The sequence below is a fragment of the Haliotis rubra genome, unplaced genomic scaffold (assembly GCF_003918875.1).
Source record: "Haliotis rubra isolate DU_JTF1 unplaced genomic scaffold, ASM391887v1 Scf1082, whole genome shotgun sequence".
In the NCBI taxonomy this organism is placed as follows: Eukaryota; Metazoa; Mollusca; class Gastropoda; order Lepetellida; family Haliotidae; genus Haliotis; species Haliotis rubra.
The window spans coordinates 188,189-209,555 of NW_025764984.1; the positions used below are offsets into that span (position 1 = coordinate 188,189).

The following is a 21,367-nucleotide window of genomic DNA, read 5'->3' on the forward strand; positions in this document are numbered from 1 at the left end:
CTAGACTCACCTTGGGATGGAACTAGACTCACCTTGGGATGGAACTAGAGACTCACCTTGTGATGGGACTAGACTCACCTTGGGATGGGACTTGACTCACCTTGGGATGGAACTAGACTCACCTTAGTGATGGGACTTGCCTCACCTTGGGATGGGACTAGACTCACCTTGGGATGGAACTAGACTCACCTTGTGATGGGACTTGTCTCACCTTGGGATGCAACTAGACTCACCTTGGGATGGGACTAGACTCACCTTGGGATGGAACTAGACTCACCTTGTGATGGGACTTGTCTCACCTTGGGAAGGGACTAGACTCACCTTGGGATGGAACTAGACTCACCTTGTGATGGGACTTGCCTCACCTTGGGATGGGACTTGCCTCACCTTGAAGTGATGGGACTCGAATCACCTTGTGATGGGACTTGCCTCATCTTGAAGTGATGGGACTTGCCTCACCTTGTGATGGGACTTGCCTCACCTTGGGATGGGACTTGCCTCACCTTGAAGTGATGGGACTTGCCTCACCTTGTGATGGGACTTGCCTCATCTTGAAGTGATGGGACTTGCCTCACCTTGTGATGGGACTTGCCTCACCTTGAAGTGATGGGACTTCTCTCACCTTGTGATGGAACTAGACTCACCTTGGGATGGGACTAGACTCACCTTGGGATGGAACTAGACTCACCTTGGGATGGGACTAGACTCACCTTGGGATGGAACTAGACTCACCTTGTGATGGAACTAGACTCACCTTGGGATGGGACTAGACTCACCTTGTGATGGGACTAGACTCACCTTGGGATGGAACTAGACTCACCTTGGGATGGGACTAGACTCACCTTGGGATGGAACTAGACTCACCTTGGGATGGAACTAGACTCACCTTTGGGATGGGACTAGACTCACCTTGGGATGGAACTAGACTCACCTTGGGATGGAACTAGACTCACCTTGGGATGGAACTAGACTCACCTTGTGATGGGACTAGACTCACCTTGGGATGGGACTAGACTCACCTTGGGATGGAACTAGACTCACCTTGTGATGGGACTTGCCTCACCTTGGGATGGGACTAGACTCACCTTGGGATGGAACTAGACTCACCTTGTGATGGGACTTGACTCACCTTGGGATGCAACTAGACTCACCTTGGGATGGGACTAGACTCACCTTGGGATGGAACTAGACTCACCTTGGGATGGGACTAGACTCACCTTGGGATGGGACTAGACTCACCTTGGGATGGAACTAGACTCACCTTGTGATGGGACTTGCCTCACCTTGGGATGGGACTTGCCTCACCTTGAAGGATGGGGATCACCTTGTGATGGGACTTCACCTTGAAGTGATGGGACTTGCCTCACCTTGTGATGGGACTTGACCTCACCTTGAAGTGATGGGACTTCTCTCACCTTGTGATGGAACTAGACTCACCTTGTGATGGGACTAGACTCACCTTGGGATGGAACTAGACTCACCTTGGGATGGAACTAGACTCACCTTGGGATGGGACTAGACTCACCTTGGGATGGAACTAGACTCACCTTGGGATGGAACTAGACTCACCTTGGGATGGAACTAGACTCACCTTGTGATGGGACTAGACTCACCTTGGGATGGGACTAGACTCACCTTGGGATGGAACTAGACTCACCTTGTGATGGGACTTGCCTCACCTTGGGATGGGACTAGACTCACCTTGGGATGGGAACTAGACTCACCTTGGGATGGGACTTGTCTCACCTTGGGATGCAACTAGACTCACCTTGGGATGGGACTAGACTCACCTTGGGATGGAACTAGACTCACCTTGTGATGGGACTTGCCTCACCTTGGGAAGGGACTAGACTCACCTTGGGATGGAACTAGACTCACCTTGTGATGGGACTTGCCTCACCTTGTGATGGGACTTGCCTCACCTTGAAGTGATGGGACTTGAATCACCTTGAAGTGATGGGACTTGCCTCATCTTGAAGTGATGGGACTTGCCTCACCTTGAAGTGATGGGACTTCTCTCACCTTGTGATGGGACTTGCCTCACCTTGAAGTGATGGGAATCGACTCACCTTGAAGTGACGAGATGTGACTCACCTTGAAGTGACGGGACATTACTTACCTTGAAGTGATGGGATTAGACTCACCTTGAAGTGATGGGACGTGACTCACCTTGAACTGATGGGACGTGACTCACCTTGAACTGATGGGACATGACTCACCTTGAACTGATGGGACGTGACTCACCTTGAACTGATGGGACGTGACTCACCTTGAACTGATGGGACGTGACTCACCTTGAACTGATAGGCCATGGTGGCTGGGCCCTTCCTCGTTGTGCCAGTGGCAGTCAGCCTCTCACGTCTCTGCTCAGGCTGAAACAGTAGGCAGTTATGAACTTTTGTTAAACCTCAGTTAGCATGTTGGTTTTTGTAACTATGTACCATGTGACATTTTTATACTGCTGAGCCCCATTGTGGCTGACACCCTCGTCAATGTAACATATTACGTGAAGGATACTGACTTTGGACTTATGGAGGGGTAAATTTACATCCATAGGTTTGCTAGTATGTTACAATGTCTCATTGCCATGCTAGATACCAGATAGGAGCAACACAAAATATCCTGGGATCCCATCCTGCATCCCACTTGACAAGGGTGACATGCACAAAGACCCTCGGATCACATCCTGCATCCCACCTGACAAGGGTGACATGCACAAAGACCCTCGGATCACATCCAGCATCCCACCTGACAAGCATCCCATCCCTGGTCCTTGTTTATCATACTGGCCTCATCAATAACTTGTAAAGACACATATCATACTGGCCTCATCAATAACTTGTAAAGACACATATCATACTGGCCTCATCAATAACTTGTAAAGACACATATCATACTGGCCTCATCAATAACTTGTAAAGACACATATCATACTGGCCTCATCAATAACTTGTAAAGACACATATCATACTGCACTGTACTGCCACTGTAACCTTGGTAGTGATTTGTTAATTACATCCCATCCCTTTGTTGTCAGTTGGTTTCACACCAGTTTATTTTATGTACTTCTGCACGTAACAGAAACAGGGGTCTCATCTGGGATAGAAAATTGTATACATCAGAAAAATTATTTGTCAAAATGATTGAATAAGAATTATACCATCTAACAGTGTGTAACACTTAAAAATACAAATGAAGTTATCACATTTCAATGCCTTCTGTAATGGCTTGCAACACTTTTCTGACTTCACTCACTCTTTCCATCTTTGGACTTTTTATCTTCTTGAAGAACTCAAAAGGGGACTTTGATGTCTTGAGCTGCCTCTTGAAGCTGAGCTCCCTCTGAAGAGAGAGCTGACGGGAGCTGGGCTTAATAGAACCTGTCTTAGTGATCCCAGCCTGGAACAGGTCCTTAATCAGCAGACTTGTGCTGGCTGTAACACACAGACAGACATGGTACAGACATGGTACAGACATGGTACAGACATGGTACAGACATGGTACAGACATGGTGCAGACATGGTGCAGACATGGTGCAGACATGGTGCAGACATGGTGCAGACATGGTGCAGACATGGTGCAGACATGGTACAGACATGGTACAGACATGGTGCAGACATGGTGCAGACATGGTGCAGACATGGTACAGACATGGTGCAGACATGGTACAGACATGGTGCAGACACGGTGCAGACGTGCAGACATGGTGCAGACATGGTACAGACATGGTGCAGACACATGGTGCAGACATGGTACAGACATGGTGCAGACATGGTGCAGACATGGTGCAGACATGGTGGTGCAGACATGGTGCAGTTGTGGTACAGACATGGTGCAGACATGGTGCAGACATGGTACAGACATGGTGCAGACGCACGGTACAGACATGGTGCAGACATGGTACAGACATGGTGCAGACACGGTACAGACACGGTACAGACACGTACAGTGGTGCAGACATGGTGCAGACATGGTGCAGACATGGTGCAGACATGGTACAGACATGGTGCAGACATGGTACAGACATGGTGCAGACATGGTACAGACATGGTGCAGACATGGTGCAGACATGGTGCAGACATGGTACAGACATGGTGCAGACATGGTACAGACATGGTGCAGACATGGTGCAGACATGGTGCAGACATGGTGCAGTCGTGGTACAGACATGGTGCAGACATGGTGCAGACATGGTACAGACATGGTGCAGTCACGGTACAGACATGGTGCAGACACGGTACAGACATGGTGCAGACATGGTACAGACATATCGAAAGCAGACATATTATATACATTAGACATGGTACAGACATGGTACACACATACATATTACATACATTAGACATGGTACAGACATGACACACACATACATATTACATACATTAGACATGGTACAGACATGACACACACATACATATTACATACATTAGACATGGTACAGACATGACACACACATACATATTACATACATAAGACATGGTACAGACATGACACACACATACATATTACATACATTAGACATGGTACAGACATGGCACACACATACATATTACATACATTAGACATGGTACTGACATGGCACACACATACATATTACATACGTTAGACATGGTACAGACATGGCACACTCATACACATTACATACATTAGACATGGTACGGACATGGCACACACATACATATTACATACATTAGACATGGTACGGACATGGCACACACATACATATTACATACATTAGACATGGTACGGACATGGCACACACATACATATTACATACATTAGACATGGTACGGACATGGCACACACATACATATTACATACATTAGACATGGTACGGACATGGCACACACATACATATTACATACATTAGACATGGTACGGACATGACTGACAGACAGAGAAATAGACTGAGAGACAGACATGGTCCAGAAAAGACACACACAGGCAGACATGATACAAGCTGGCACAGACTGACACAGAGCATGTATTAAGGTACATACTGACAGACCATGTATGAAGCTACATACAGACACAGAGCATGTATGAAGGTACATACTGACAGACCATGTATGAAGCTACATACAGACACAGAGCATGTATGAAGGTACATACTGACAGACCATGTATGAAGGTACATACAGACAGAGCATGTATGAAGGTACATACAGACACAAACCATGTATGAAGGTACATACAGACACAAACCATGTATGAAGGTACATACAGACACAAACCATGTATGAAGGTACATACAGACACAACCCATGTATGAAGGTACATACAGACACAAGACCATGTATGAAGGTACATACAGACACAAACCATGTATGAAGGTACATACAGACACAACCCATGTATGAAGGTACATACAGACACAACCCATGTATGAAGGTACATACAGACACAAACCATGTATGAAGGTACATACAGACACAAACCATGTATGAAGGTACATACAGACACAAACCATGTATGAAGGTACATACAGACAGACCATGTATGAAGGTACATACAGACACAAACCATGTATGAAGGTACATACAGACACAAACCATGTATGAAGGTACATACAGACACAAACCATGTATGAAGGTACATACAGACACAACCATGTATGAAGGTACATACAGACACAAACCATGTATGAAGGTACATACAGACACAAACCATGTATGAAGGTACATACAGACACAAACCATGTATGAAGGTACATACAGACACAAACCATGTATGAAGGTACATACAGACACAAACCATGTATGAAGGTACATACAGACACAAACCATGTATGAAGGTACATACAGACACAAACCATGTATGAAGGTACATACAGACACAAACCATGTATGAAGGTACATACAGACACAACCCATGTATGAAGGTACATACAGACACAAACCATGTATGAAGGTACATACAGACACAAACCATGTATGAAGGTACATACAGACACAAACCATTATGAAGGTACAGACAAACACAGAGCACATACAAAGGCACACGAAGTAAGCTTACATCTCATGACGAAGCCAAGGGCCCCCCGCAAGGTGTCTCTGTTTTTGTCCAGCATGCCTGTCAGGTCGTAGCTGATGCTGCCAGCGTAGTGGATGATGGTGAAGGTGGTGCCCTTGTCACGGGGAGTCTTGTACACGCCAGTGTACTTCTCACCTGGAGCAGATGGACAGAGCAGTGAGTGTTTGCCTACTTTCACCAGGTGCCAAGTCAGGGTGTACATGTTGACAAGGTGTCACTTCTACCTGGTCCCAGCTGTGTGTGACATGTGAGGGAGTACAGCTTCTACCTGGATCCAGCTGTGTGTGACATGTGAGGGAGTACAGCTTCTACCTGGATCCAGCTGTGTGTGACATGTCATGGAGTACAGCTTCTACCTGGATCCAGCTGTGTGTGACATGTCATGGAGTACACCTTCTACCTGGATCCAGCTGTGTGTGACATGTCATGGAGTACACCTTCTACCTGGATCCAGCTGTGTGTGACATGTCATGGAGTACAGCTTCTACCTGGATCCAGCTGTGTGTGACATGTCATGGAGTACACCTTCTACCTGGTCTCAGCTGTGTGAGACATTGGGGGACTACAGCTTCTACCTGGTCCCAGCTGTGTGTGACATGTGAGGGAGTACAGCTTCTACCTATATGCAGCTGTGTGTGACATGTCACAGAGTACAGCTTCTACCTGGTCCCAGCTGTGTGTGACATGTCACAGAGTACACCTTCTACCTAGTCCCAGCTGTGTGTGACATGTGAGGGAGTACAGCTTCTACCTGGTCCCAGCTGTGTGTGACATGTGAGGGAGTACAGCTTCTACCAGGACCCAGCTGTGTGTGACATGAGGGAGTACAGTTTCTACCAGGACCCAGTTGTGTGTGACATGTAAAGGGGTACAGTATATACCTGGACCCTGGTGTGTGTGACATGTAAAGAGTACAGTATATACCTGGTCCCTGGTGTGTGTGACATGTGACGGAGTAGAGTATATACCTGGACTCTGGTGTGTGTGACATGTAAAGGAGTAGAGTATATACCTGGACCCTGGTGTGTGTGACATGTAAAGGAGTACAGTATATACCTGGACCCAGCTGTGTGTGACATGTAAAGAGTACAGTATATACCTGGTCCCTGGTGTAGCTTGGTGGCCAGGCTTCTATCTGTGGCTTGTTTCAGTGAACTCTCTTCATCAAGCAGCGCAAGGATACCTGTGTTCTTCTGCAAGATGACAACACCATGACACTACATCTAGATTTCATTTATTGAGGCAAATAACACACAGGACACCAACTGACATCCCAGCAACACACCAACTATATCCCAGCAACACAACTATATCCCAGCAACACAACAACTATGGGGCTGTACTGTATCAGGAAGTTGAGGACATATCTATGGGGCTGTACTGTATCAGGAAGTTGAGGACATATCTATGGGGCTGTACTGTATCAGGAAGTTGGGGACATATATATGGGGCTGTACTGTATCAGGAAGTTGAGGACATATCTATGGGGCTGTACTGTATCAGGAAGTTGGGGACATATATATGGGGCTGTACTGTATCAGGAAGTTGAGGACATATCTATGGGGCTGTACTGTATCAGGAAGTTGAGGACATATCTATGGGGCTGTACTGTATCAGGAAGTTGAGGACATATCTACGGGGCTGTACTGTATCAGGAATCTTGGGACATATATATGGGGCTGTACTGTATCAGGAAGTTGAGGACATATCTATGGGGCTGTACTGTATCAGGAATCTTGGGACATATATATGGGGCTGTACTGTATCAGGAAGTTGAGGACATATCTATGGGGCTGTACTGTATCAGGAAGTTGGGGACATATATATGGGGCTGTACTGTATCAGGAAGTTGAGGACATATCTATGGGGCTGTACTGTATCAGGAAGTTGAGGACATATCTATGGGGCTGTACTGTATCAGGAAGTTGGGGACATATATATGGGGCTGTACTGTATCAGGAAGTTGAGGACATATCTATGGGGCTGTACTGTATCAGGAAGTTGAGGACATATCTATGGGGCTGTACTGTATCAGGAAGTTGGGGACATATCTATGGGGCTGTACTGTATCAGGAAGTTGAGGACATATCTATGGGGCTGTACTGTATCAGGAAGTTGGGGACATATCTATGGGGCTGTACTGTATCAGGAAGTTGAGGACATATCTATGGGCCTGTACTGTATCAGGAAGCTGGGGACATATCTATGGGGTTTTATTGTATCAGGAAGCTGGGGACATATCTATGGGGTTGTATTGTATCAGGAAGTTGAGGACTATCTATGGGGCTGTACTGTATCAGGAAGTTGAGGACATATCTATGGGCCTGTACTGTATCAGGAAGTTGGGGACATATCTATGGGATTTTATTGTATCAGGAAGCTGGGGACATATCTATGGGGTTGTATTGCATCAGGAAGCTGGGGACATAGATATGAAGCTGTACTGTATCAGGAAGCTGGGGACATATCTATGACACATCAGGGTCAACAAATGATGATGAACTGACCTCCAGGAAGAGGCTGATAGCACAGTGGTTACCAGGGCAACTGACATCAATGACAGGAACACCCTCAAGCAGGCAGTCTTGTCTCTCTTGCTGGAACACCCGCTCATTGAATAACATCTGTAGCTGCTCATTGGCCAGGTTGATGCAGATCTGATAACAGACAACCAATCATAAATTGTTGCTTACAGTTACATACAGCCAATCACAAATGGTTGCAGAGATATAGGAAAATAGCCAATCACAGACACAGACATACAGACAAGTGCAAACAATTACTGTGACACAAGATATACGCACCTGCTCAAAGCCATTGCTCTTCAAGTTCTCAAATCCAAATATATCGAGGACAGCAACACTAAGACTGGCCTCACTGCAACACACAAGCAGAGTCCCAATGACTTCATCTCATTTTGTATTGTCATTTTCTTGTGCAGTATATGTCAAAGTTCAGGTAAGTATTTTAGCTTCATCAGACTGTATATCATCTGTGCAGCCACCTGGGTCCCCTGTGATCAACAGGATGACTAAACAAAATTACTGTGTCCAGAACTGTTTTGAAGTATCAGATCTATGACCTGACACCTTTACCATAGGAGGAAGTATCTAGCTGACCTGGGATGTATGACCTGACACCTTTACCATAGGAGAAAGTATCTAGCTGACCTGGGATCTATGACCTGACACCTTTACCATAGGAGGAAGTATCTAGCTGACCTGGGATCTATGACCTGACACCTTTACCATAGGAGGAAGTATCTAGCTGACCTGGGATCTATGACCTGACACCTTTACCATAGGAGGAAGTATCTAGCTGACCTGGGATCTATGACCTGACACCTTTACCATAGGAGAAAGTATCTAGCTGACCTGGGATCTATGACCTGACACCTTTACCATAGGAGGAAGTATCTAGCTGACCTGGGATCTATGACCTGACACCTTTACTGGATGTGGAAGTATCTAGCTGACCTGGGATCGATGACCTGACACCTTTACCATAGGAGGAAGTATCTAGCTGACCTGGGATCTATGACCTGACACTTTTACCAAAGGAGGAAGTATCTAGCTGACCTGGGATGTATGACCTGACACCTTTACTGGATGTGGAAGTATCTAGCTGACCTGGGATCGATGACCTGACACCTTTACCATAGGAGAAAGTATCTAGCTGACCTGGGATCTATGACCTGACACCTTTACCATAGGAGGAAGTATTTAGCTGACCTGGGATCTATGACCTGACACCTTTACTGGATGTGGAAGTATCTAGCTGACCTGGGATGTATGACCTGACACCTTTACCATAGGAGGAAGTATATAGCTGACCTGGGATCGATGACCTGACACCTTTACCATAGGAGGAAGTATCTAGCTGACCTGGGATGTATGACCTGACACCTTTACCATAGGAGGAAGTATCTAGCTGACCTGGGATCTATGACCTGACTACTTTACCATAGGAGGAAGTATCTAGCTGACCTGGGATCGATGACCTGACACCTTTACTGGATGTGGAAGTATCTAGCTGACCTGGGATGTATGACCTGACACCTTTACCATAGGAGGAAGTATCTAGCTGACCTGGGATCGTATGACCTGACACCTTTACCATAGGAGGAAGTATCTAGCTGACCTGGGATCTATGACCTGACACCTTTACCATAGGAGGAAGTATCTAGCTGACCTGGGATCTATGACCTGACACCTTTACCATAGGAGGAAGTATCTAGCTGACCTGGGATGTATGACATGACACCTTTACCATAGGAGGAAGTATCTAGCTGACCTGGGATGTATGACCTGACACCTTTACCATAGGAGGAAGTATCTAGCTGACCTGGGATGTATGACATGACACCTTTACCATAGGAGGGAAGTATCTAGCTGACCTGGGATCTATGACCTGACACCTGGGATCATGACCTTTACCATAGGAGGAAGTATCTAGCTGACCTGGGATGTATGACCTGACACCTTTACCATAGGAGGAAGTATCTAGCTGACCTGGGATCTATGACATGACACCTTTACCATAGGAGGAAGTATCTAGCTGACCTGGGATCTATGACCTGACACCTTTACCATAGGAGGAAGTATCTAGCTGACCTGGGATCTATGACCTGACACCTTTACCATAGGAGGAAGTATCTAGCTGACCTGGGATGTATGACCTGACACCTTTACCATAGGAGGAAGTATCTAGCTGACCTGGGATCTATGACACCTTTACCATAGGAGGAAGACTGACCTGGGATCTATGACCTGACACCTTTACCATAGGAGGAAGTATCTAGCTGACCTGGGATGTATGACCTGACAACTTTACTGTATGTGGAAGTATCTAGCTGACCTGGGATCTATGACCTGACACCTTTACTGGATGTGGAAGTATCTAGCTGACCTGGGATCTATGACCTGACAACTTTACTGTATGTGGAAGTATCTAGCTGACCTGGGATCTATGACCTGACACCTTTACTGGATGTGGAAGTATCTAGCTGACCTGGGATGTATGACCTGACAACTTTACTGTATGTGGAAGTATCTAGCTGACCTGGGATCTATGACCTGACAACTTTACTGTATGTGGAAGTATCTAGCTGACCTGGGATCTATGACCTGACACCTTTACTGGATGTGGAAGTATCTAGCTGACCTGGGATGTATGACCTGACAACTTTACTGTATGTGGAAGTATCTAGCTGACCTGGGATCTATGACCTGACAACTTTACTGTATGTGGAAGTATCTAGCTGACCTGGGATCTATGGGCTGAATGGTGTTGTTTATTCCATTCACAAGCCAGCTAAACAAGCGAGAATACAGGGCCTTGGCCAGAGCATCTCGACTGTCCTCTGCCTCGCTCACAGATAGGGGGCGCCTCAACTCCTCACCTGCAACAAGAGATGATTCTACAATACCTGTGGTGATTTCACAGTGCTAGAGGATACTAAATGACCTACTGAATGTCTTGAAATACATACACTTGTTCTACTACACTTCTATCAAAAAGTACTTGTTGTTATGGCAACAGTTGTGTGCCTCACCTCTCGCTGTCATGGACTCCTCCACCAGGGACAGTCTCAGGTCTTCAAACTCCACCCTCAACAGCTTGCATACTAAAAGAACAACAACATAATAAGCAGCACTGAAAAATACCACAACAGCATTAGCAACACCAACTCCATCTCAGCAAAATCAACAGCAAATACCACTTGCAATAAGTATCAACTTGGCCCAAAAATAGGGTAACCCTGCCGCCTATCATCTCTGTTGAAAAATGTTTTCCAATCTGTCACACCCTGTTTTTGTCACACCCTCTGTTTGTCACACCCCATTTTTGTCACACCCTGTGCTTGCTATACACTTTGTCAAAGATTGTGGTTGTCAAGTATTGTGTTTGTCAAGTATTGTGTTTGTCAAGCAATGTGTTTGTCAAGCATTGTGTTTGTCAAGGATTGTGTTTGTTAAGTATTGTGTTTGTCAAGTATTGTGTTTGTCAGAAGAGTATTGTGTTTGTTAAGTATTGTGTTTGTCAAGTATTGTGTTTGTCAGAAGAGTATTGTGTTTGTTAAGTATTGTGTTTGTCAAGTATTGTGTTTGTTAAGTATTGTGTTTGTCAAGTATTGTGTTTGTCAGAAGAGTATTGTGTTTGTTAAGTATTGTGTTTAAATCTTTGAAGGGCATTTAGAAGTGGAATGCATAAGAAAGGCAAGATTTATGGATGTCAACACTTCTTTATTGTGAATCTCCAATCTCATAAAAAACCAAAGCAGTATTGACGTCACATTCTCTAGCCGCAAGACCTCAAGAATCTTCTCAGAGCCAACGGCAGAGGATCCAGCACTGTGGACAACTGTACATCGGGAAACACGGCGACCTGTCAACACAAGACTCAAGGAACACCAAGCTTCCGTCAACAAGCTGGACCAGAAGTCGGCCATATCAGAACATATCCTCAAGAACAAGGACCACACCATCAAATGGGAAGCCACCAAGATCTTGTCCACTAACAACAACTGGCGCCAAAGGAAGCTTCAGGAAGCCATAGACATACGGAGATGTCAGCCAGCAATCAACCGTGACCAAGGAATCTACCTACCATATGTTTGGGACTCACTAATTTAATTACTTGTTCATCACTACTGCTTATCACCACCACTCAGCCCACTGGCCTCTTGCATGTTTATACAGTATCACTGGCCTCCCTATGTTATTCTTTACCCTATCAGTTACCATGTTGCTTTAGTGTATCACTGGCCTCCCTATGTTATTCTTTACCCTATCAGTTACCATGTTGCTTTAGTGTATCACTGGCCTCCCTATGTTATTCTTTACCCTATCAGTTATCATGTTGTTTTAGTGTATCACTGGCCTCCCTATGTTATTCTTTACCCTATCAGTTATCATGTTGTTTTAGTGTATCACTGGCCTCCCTATGTTATTCTTTACCCTATCAGTTACCATGTTGCTTTAGTGTATCACTGGCCTCCCTATGTTATTCTTTACCCTATCAGTTATCATGTTGTTTTAGTGTATCACTGGCCTCCCTATGTTATTCTTTACCCTATCAGTTATCATGTTGTTTTAGTGTATCACTGGCCTCCCTATGTTATTCTTTACCCTATCAGTTACCATGTTGCTTTAGTGTATCACTGGCCTCCCTATGTTATTCTTTACCCTATCAGTTATCATGTTGTTTTAGTGTATCACTGGCCTCCCTATGTTATTCTTTACCCTATCAGTTATCATGTTGTTTTAGTGTATCACTGGCCTCCTATGTTATTCTTTACCCTATCAGTTACCATGTTGCTTTAGTGTATCACTGGCCTCCCTATGTTATTCTTTTACCCTGTATCAGTTATCATGTTGTTTTAGTGTATCACTGGCCTCCCTATGTTATTCTTTACCCTATCAGTTATCATGTTGCTTTAGTGTATCACTGGCCTCCCTATGTTATTCTTTTACCCGCATCAGTTACCATGTTGCTTTAGTGTATCACTGGCCTCCCTATGTTATTCTTTACCCTATCAGTTATCATGTTGCTTTAGTGTATCACTGGCCTCCCTATGTTATTCTTTTACCCCACAAGTTATCATGTTGTTTTAGTGTATCACTGGCCTCCCCTATGTTATTCTTTTACCTATCAGTTACCATGTTGCTTTAGTGTATCACTGGCCTCCCTATGTTATTCTTTACCCTATCAGTTATCATCATGTTGTTTTAGTGTATCACTGGCCTCCCTATGTTATTCTTTACCCTATCAGTTATCATGTTGTTTTAGTGTATCACTGGCCTCCCTATGTTATTCTTTACCCTATCAGTTATCATGTTGCTTTTAGTGTATCATGGCCTCCCTATGTTATTCTTTACCCTATCAGTTACCATGTTGCTTTAGTGTATCACTGGCCTCCCCTATGTTATTCTTTTACCCTATCAGTTATCATGTTGTTTTAGTGTATCACTGGCCTCCCTATGTTATTCTTTACCCTATCAGTTACCATGTTGCTTTAGTGTATCACTGGCCTCCCTATGTTATTCTTTACCCTATCAGTTTATCATGTTGTTTTAGTGTATCACTGGCCTCCCTATGTTATTCTTTTACCCTATCAGTTATCATGTTGCTTTAGTGTATCACTGGCCTCCCTATGTTATTCTTTCCTTACCCTATCAGTTATCATGTTGTTTTAGTGTATCACTGGCCTCCCTATGTTATTCTTTACTCTATCAGTTACCATGTTGTTTTAGTGTATCACTGGCCTCCCTATGTTATTCTTTACCCTATCAGTTATCATGTTGCTTTTAGTGTATCACTGGCCTCCCTATGTTATTCTTTTACCCTATCAGTTACCATGTTGTTTTAGTGTATCACTGGCCTCCCTATGTTATTCTTAACCCTATCAGTTATCATGTTGTTTTAGTGTATCACTGGCCTCCCTATGTTATTCTTTTACCCTATCAGTTACCATGTTGCTTTAGTGTATCACTGGCCTCCCTATGTTATTCTTTGTACCTATCAGTTATCATGTTGTTTTAGTGTATCACTGGCCTCCCTATGTTATTCTTTACCCTATCAGTTACCATGTTGTTTTAGTGTATCACTGGCCTCCCTATGTTATTCTTTACCCTATCAGTTATCATGTTGTTTTAGTGTATCACTGGCCTCCCTATGTTATTCTTTACCCTATCAGTTATCATGTTGCTTTAGTGTATCACTGGCCTCCCTATGTTATTCTTTACCCTATCAGTTACCATGTTGCTTTGGTGTATCACTGGCCTCCTATGTTATTTCTTTAACCCTATCAGTTATCATGTTGCTTTAGTGTATCACTGGCCTCCCTATGTTATTCTTTTACCCTATCAGTTATCATGTTGTTTTAGTGTATCACTGGCCTCCCTATGTTATTCTTTACCCGTCATCAGTTATCATGTTGTTTTAGTGTATCACTGGCCTCCTATGTTATTCTTCCTTTTACCCTATCAGTTACCATGTTGCTTTTTAGTGTATCACTGGCCTCCCTATGTTATTCTTTACCCTATCAGTTATCATGTTGTTTTAGTGTATCACTGGCCTCCCTATGTTATTCTTTACCCTATCAGTTATCATGTTGCTTTTAGTGTATCACTGGCCTCCCTATGTTATTCTTTACCCTATCAGTTATCATGTTGCTTTAGTGTATCACTGGCCTCCCTATGTTATTCTTTACCCCTATCAGTTACCATGTTGTTTTAGTGTATCACTGGCCTCCCTATGTTATTCTTTACCCTATCAGTTATCATGTTGTTTTAGTGTATCACTGGCCTCCCTATGTTATTCTTTACCCTATCAGTTATCATGTTGCTTTAGTGTATCACTGGCCTCCCTATGTTATTTTACCCGTCAGTTACCATGTTGCTTTTTAGTGTATCACTGCCCTCCCTATGTTATTCTTTACCCTATCAGTTATCATGTTGCTTTAGTGTATCACTGGCCTCCCTATGTTATTCTTTACCCCGTCAGTTATCATGTTGCTTTAGTGTATCACTGGCCTCCCTATGTTATTCTTTACCCCGTCAGTTATCATGTTGTTTTAGTGTATCACTGGCCTCCCTATGTTATTCTTTACCCTATCAGTTACCATGTTGCTTTTAGTGTATCACTGGCCTCCTATGTTATTCTTTACCCTATCAGTTATCATGTTTGCTTTAGTGTATCACTGGCCTCCTATGTTATTCTTTACCCCGTCAGTTATCATGTTGTTTTAGTGTATCACTGGCCTCCCTATGTTATTCTTTACCCTATCAGTTATCATGTTGCTTTAGTGTATCACTGGCCTCCCTATGTTATTCTTTACCCTATCAGTTACCATGTTGCTTTAGTGTATCACTGGCCTCCCTATGTTATTCTTTACCCTATCAGTTACCATGTTGCTTTAGTGTATCACTGGCCTCCCTATGTTATTCTTTACCCTATCAGTTACCATGTTGCTTTAGTGTATCACTGGCCTCCCTATGTTATTCTTTACCCTATCAGTTACCATGTTGCTTTAGTGTATCACTGGCCTCCCTATGTTATTCTTTACCCTATCAGTTATCATGTTGCTTTAGTGTATCACTGCCCTCATGTTTTTATTACATATTCTTTCCTCATCATTGTTAACTTGTTAAACATATTTTCTTTATAAGTGTCTCACATATATATATATATATATATATATATATATATATATATATATATTCTCCCTTATACTCACTACCATTCACCTGATGAAGGAGCAAGCATACACCCAAAACGTCATGTTACTCACAATAAAGTTGACATCCATAAATCTTGCTTTTCTTAAGTATTATGTTTGTGACATTTTGTGTTCAAAAGTACACATATCAGGGCACTGGGATCCCACATGAAGATGAAAGTTTTGTCAGGCAAGTAATGTCAAGCTCACCTTTCTGCAGCGTGTTGTAGTTGTCGACGTCGCAGGCCTGATGCTCCAATATTGACACAAAGCGTACATTTCCCAGATGTAAGATGGCTGCTAAAGTAGTGGTCAGCCCCATCACATCCTGTAGAGAGGACAGAGAGGTAGCTGGCTGTCTCAAAGCAAACTTTCACTATGTGTGGTGTGGCAGTGGTGTGGGAAAAGTGGAGGATGGGAGTAGAGGTGTGGAAGGAGTGGGGGAGTAGAGGTGTGACAGGGGTGGGGGAGTAGAGGTGTGACAGGGTGGGGGGAGTAAGGGTGTGTCAGGATGGGGGAGTGGAGGTGTGGCAGGGGGTGGGGAGTAGAGATGTGGCAGGGTGGGGGAGTAAAGGTGTGGCAGGCTTGGGGAGTAGAGGTGTGGAAGGAGTGGGGGGAGTAGAGGTGTGGCAGGGGTGGGGGAGTAGAGGTGTGACAGGATGGGAGTATAGGTGTGGCAGGGTGGGGAGTAAAGGTGTGGCTGGAGTGGGGGAGTAGAGGTGTGTCAGGTGGGGGAGTATAGGTGTGGCTGGAGTGGGGAGTAGAGGTATGGCAGGGGTGGGGAGTAGAGGTATGGCAGGGGTGGGGGAGTGGACTGTTAGTGGTGACACTGGGAGCGGTGTGGCTGTTTGTGTGGTGTGGTGTGTGTGGTGTGGGGTGGGTGTGGTGTGGTGTGGTGTGGTGCTGTTGGTGTGGTGTGGTGTGGTGTGGTGTGGTGTGGTGTGGTGTGGTGGTGTGGTGTGGTGTGGTGTGGTGTGGTGTGGTGTGGTGGTGTGGTGTGGTGTGGTGTGGTGTGGTGTGGGCGTGGTATGAGTGAGTGAGTGAGTGAATTAAGATTTTAAGTCACAGCGTCAATATTTCAACCATATTGTGACTAAATCAAGTTATAAATATAGACCAACATACATTTATTTCCATAGTTATATAGACTCTGATTTTAGAATTTGAAAGTGTTAAAAGCATGCAGTTGTCAACCTATCCTATTGATTACATGTGTCCTTTACTTTGAAAAAATGTGCAAATAAAAAATTAAAAAAAGTTATACATATATTAACAATTACAGATAAATTATAAAATTCTGTCAACGGACAGTAAAACAACCAGATTATCACAGATATCAATATAAAACTAGTAATTGAGTCTAAAATATTTTAACTATACATGACAATACAATTTAAAAACAGGCTATAGATAGCCAACAACTGAAGGTAGATCACCATACTAGGGACCATGGGGACTTACAGTACATTTGCTTCCTGCATGGGCCCTAGTTGGGTTTACACCATCCCTTCAGCCTTTAGCAATTTAGATACATCTAGCCATACATTAAAAAAGACACATATACTACGATTGAGAATAGTGGAGGGTTTGAATTTACTTTGAATGTTTGTGGACTTACAGGAGGACAATAATTTTACAGTCCTTTAACCACCTTTGAGGATACAGCCACTAACAATCTGAGTTACTAATTTAAACTTCCAATCCAAAGATATTTATCTATTTATAAATCATCTAACAAATCTAATTCTTTTAAAAATGCAATAATTAACTGAGAACATTTTATTAAAAAGATCCTTCATAGTTCATGATTTGAAATAGTTATCCCTTGTGATGAAATATTCAACACAGTCAAGCAAGACATGCTTTTGACCGTGATTCTTTCATCACAAGGGATGCAAAACGGAGGATCCTCACCTTTCAATAGATATTCATGAGTATATAGTATGACCAGAATTATTGAGAATTTTAGGAATATGTTTAATTGGATTTCTAGTATAAACAACCTTGACCAGCTATCAAGTGCTTGGTTTCATTCAAGAGAGACAACTCTGTTAATCCTTTTTCATTAGTTTGTGAAGAGTTATCCCTCTTTGTTTACTTGCTAGCAAATGACATTTTCAGTGATCCTCAGTATGACTGATTTAGAGAAGAGGAAGTTGATTTTAGAGTATCATAACAAGGACATCAGATCACCTAAAGTGATTTCAAGTAGAACAGGCATCCATTTGTCCACTGTTTATCGTGTTTTGAAAAATATTGCAAATGGATATGGCATTGAGCACAAGGGAGGCGCAGGTAGGCCCAGAAAATTGACTGTCAGTGACAGGAGGCGGCTTGGTATTCTTGTTTCTAAAAACAAACGAAGGAGTTAAGGCTGGATATGATTGATAGAGGATCTGTGGTATGACAGTCATGTGGTAGTGGTGTGGTAGTGGTGTGGTAGAGCTGTGGGCGTGGTGTGGGTGTGATGTGAGCATGGTTTGATCGTCGTGCGGTAGTGGTGTGGTATTAGTGAGGGCGTGGTATGACAGTCGTGCGGTAGTGGTGTGGTAGTGGTGTGGGCGTGGTGTGACAGTCGTGCGCGTGGTGGTAGTGGTGTGGTGTGGTGGTGGTATGACAGTCGTGCGGGTGACAGTGGTAGTGGTGTGGTAGTGGTGACAGTCGATGGCGGTAGTGGTGTGGTGTGGTGGGCATGGTGTGACAGTCGCGGCGGTAGTGGTGTGGTAGTGGTGTGGGCGTGGTGTGACAGTCGTGCGGTAGTGGTGTGGTAGTGGTGGGGTGGTATGACAGTCGTGCGGTAGTGGTGTGGTAGTGGTGTGGGCGTGGTATGACAGTCGTGCGGTAGTGGTGTGGTAGTGGTGTGGGCGTGGTATGACAGTCGTGCGGTAGTGGTGTGGTGTGGGCATGGTATGACAGTCGTGTGGTAGTGGTGTAGACGCGATTGTGTGACAGTCGTGTGGTAGTGGTGTGGGCGTGGTATGACAGTCGTGCAGTAGTGGTGTGGGCATGGTGTGGGCGTGGTGTGACAGTCGTGTGGTAGTGGTGTGGGCATGGTGTGGGCGTGGTATGACAGTCGTGCGGTAGTGGTGCGGGAGTTGTCTGCATCATGCATCCTGTCAATATTCCAACTGAATCTGCTCGTGTCACACGTGTTTGTGTTGACGTTCTCTTACCTCACTAGCAAATCCCACGTATTTGAGACAGTTCTTGACATCCCAGTACTTTTGGCGGTCCTCAGACACCAGCTTGTGCTGGACGTCACGGCCATCACTCTGAAGATACCTGCACACACAGTAGGGATGAAAAACATTCAAAACGCACTTTCCAAAAGTACAGACTAAATTCCAAATCTGCGTTACCAAAGAATTTACCTGAAAAATGCTGAAAACATTTTGGTTGCATCTTTTGTTGTTTCCTGGTGTTAATGTGACTAATATTTGTCTTGGTTACCATGACATCCACAGCATGAAGAATACAAACCTGAAGTCAAACTCTTTGTCAAACAGGCAGCAGCTGGCCTCCTCTGGAGTGATGCCGGACAACATCCAGTAAAAGATGTGGAAGTTTCTCTCTCCTCGACCCTGGTGAACCACTCGGGACTTCTCCAGCAGATACTGGGTCATCTTAGCTGTAACAGAAACCAGATATTCGAACATCTTAGCTGTAACAGAAACCAGATGTTGGGACATCTTGGCTGTAACAGAAATCAGATGTTGGGACATCTTGGCTGTAACAGAAACCAGATGTTGGGACATCTTGGCTGTAACAGAAACCAGATGTTGGGACATCTTAGCTGTAACAGAAACCAGATGTTGGGACATCTTAGCTGTAACAGAAACCAGATGTAGCTGGAAACAGATGTTGGGACTTAGCTGTAACAGAAACCAGATGTTGGGTCATCTGTAGCTGTAACAGAAACCAGATGTTGGGACAGCTGTAACAGAAACCAGATGTTGGGACAGCTGTAACAGAAACCAGATGTTGGGTCATCAGCTGTAACAGAAACCAGATGTTGGGACATCTTGCTGTAACAGAAACCATGTTCATTGGCTGTAACAGAAACCAGATGTTGGGACATCAGATGTTGGGACATCATAGCTGTAACAGAAACCAGATGTTGGGTCATCTTAGCTGTAACAGAAACCAGATGTTGGGACATCTTGGCTGTAACAGAAACCAGATGTTGGGACATCTTGGCTGTAACAGAAACCAGATGTTGGGACATCTTGGCTGTAACAGAAACCAGATGTTGGGACATCTTAGCTGTAACAGAAACCAGATGTTGGGTCATCTTATAACAGAAACCAGATGTTGAACATCTTAGTAACAGAAACCAGATGTTGGGTCATCTTAGCTGTAACAGAAACCAGATGTTGGGTCATCTTAGCTGTAACAGAAACCAGATGTTGGGTCATCTTAGCTGTAACAGAAACCAGATGTTGGAACATCTTAGCTGTAACAGAAACCAGATGTTGGGTCATCTTAGCTGTAACAGAAACCAGATGTTGGGACATCTTAGCTGTAACAGAAACCAGATGTTCGAACATCTTAGCTGTAACAGAAACCAGATGTTGGGACATCTTGGCTGTAACAGAAACCAGATGTTGGGACATCTTAGCTGTAACAGAAACCAGATATTTGAACATCTTAGCTGTAACAGATGTTGGGACAACCAGATGTTGGGACATCTTGGCTGTAACAGAAATCAGATGTTGGGACATCTTGGCTGTAACAGAAACCAGATGTTGGGACATCTTGGCTGTAACAGAAACCAGATGTTGGGACATCTTGGCTGTAACAGAAACCAGATGTTGGGACATCTTAGCTGTAACAGAAACCAGATGTTGGGACATCTTGGCTGTAACAGAAACCAGATGTTGGGACATCTTGGCTGTAACAGAAACCAGATATTCGGACATCTTAGCTGTAACAGAAACCAGATGTTGGGACATCTTGGCTGTAACAGAAATCAGATGTTGGGACATCTTGGCTGTAACAGAAACCAGATGTTGGGACATCTTAGCTGTAACAGAAACCAGATGTTGGGACATCTTGGCTGTAACAGAAATCAGATGTTAGGACATCTTCGCTGTAACAGAAACCAGATGTTGG

General features: G+C 44.2%; 1 protein-coding gene across 2 annotated transcripts in view; it reads right to left on the minus strand.

The window, feature by feature from the left end:
- Window positions 1–21,367, minus strand: part of LOC124281868 (unconventional myosin-XVI-like) — a 186,430-nt gene that overhangs the window by 100,314 nt on the left and 64,749 nt on the right. For both annotated transcript variants that reach the window (XM_046717894.1, XM_046717886.1), the window contains 11 exons: window positions 19,736–19,883; window positions 19,429–19,537; window positions 16,466–16,583; window positions 11,588–11,659; window positions 11,299–11,434; window positions 8,838–8,910; window positions 8,541–8,690; window positions 7,133–7,226; window positions 6,016–6,168; window positions 3,256–3,434; window positions 2,295–2,372 (listed from right to left, as the gene is read on the minus strand). In XM_046717894.1, coding sequence (XP_046573850.1) covers window positions 2,295–2,372; window positions 3,256–3,434; window positions 6,016–6,168; window positions 7,133–7,226; window positions 8,541–8,690; window positions 8,838–8,910; window positions 11,299–11,434; window positions 11,588–11,659; window positions 16,466–16,583; window positions 19,429–19,537; window positions 19,736–19,883 — 1,310 coding nt within the window. The remainder of the gene's footprint in view (window positions 1–2,294; window positions 2,373–3,255; window positions 3,435–6,015; window positions 6,169–7,132; window positions 7,227–8,540; window positions 8,691–8,837; window positions 8,911–11,298; window positions 11,435–11,587; window positions 11,660–16,465; window positions 16,584–19,428; window positions 19,538–19,735; window positions 19,884–21,367) is intronic.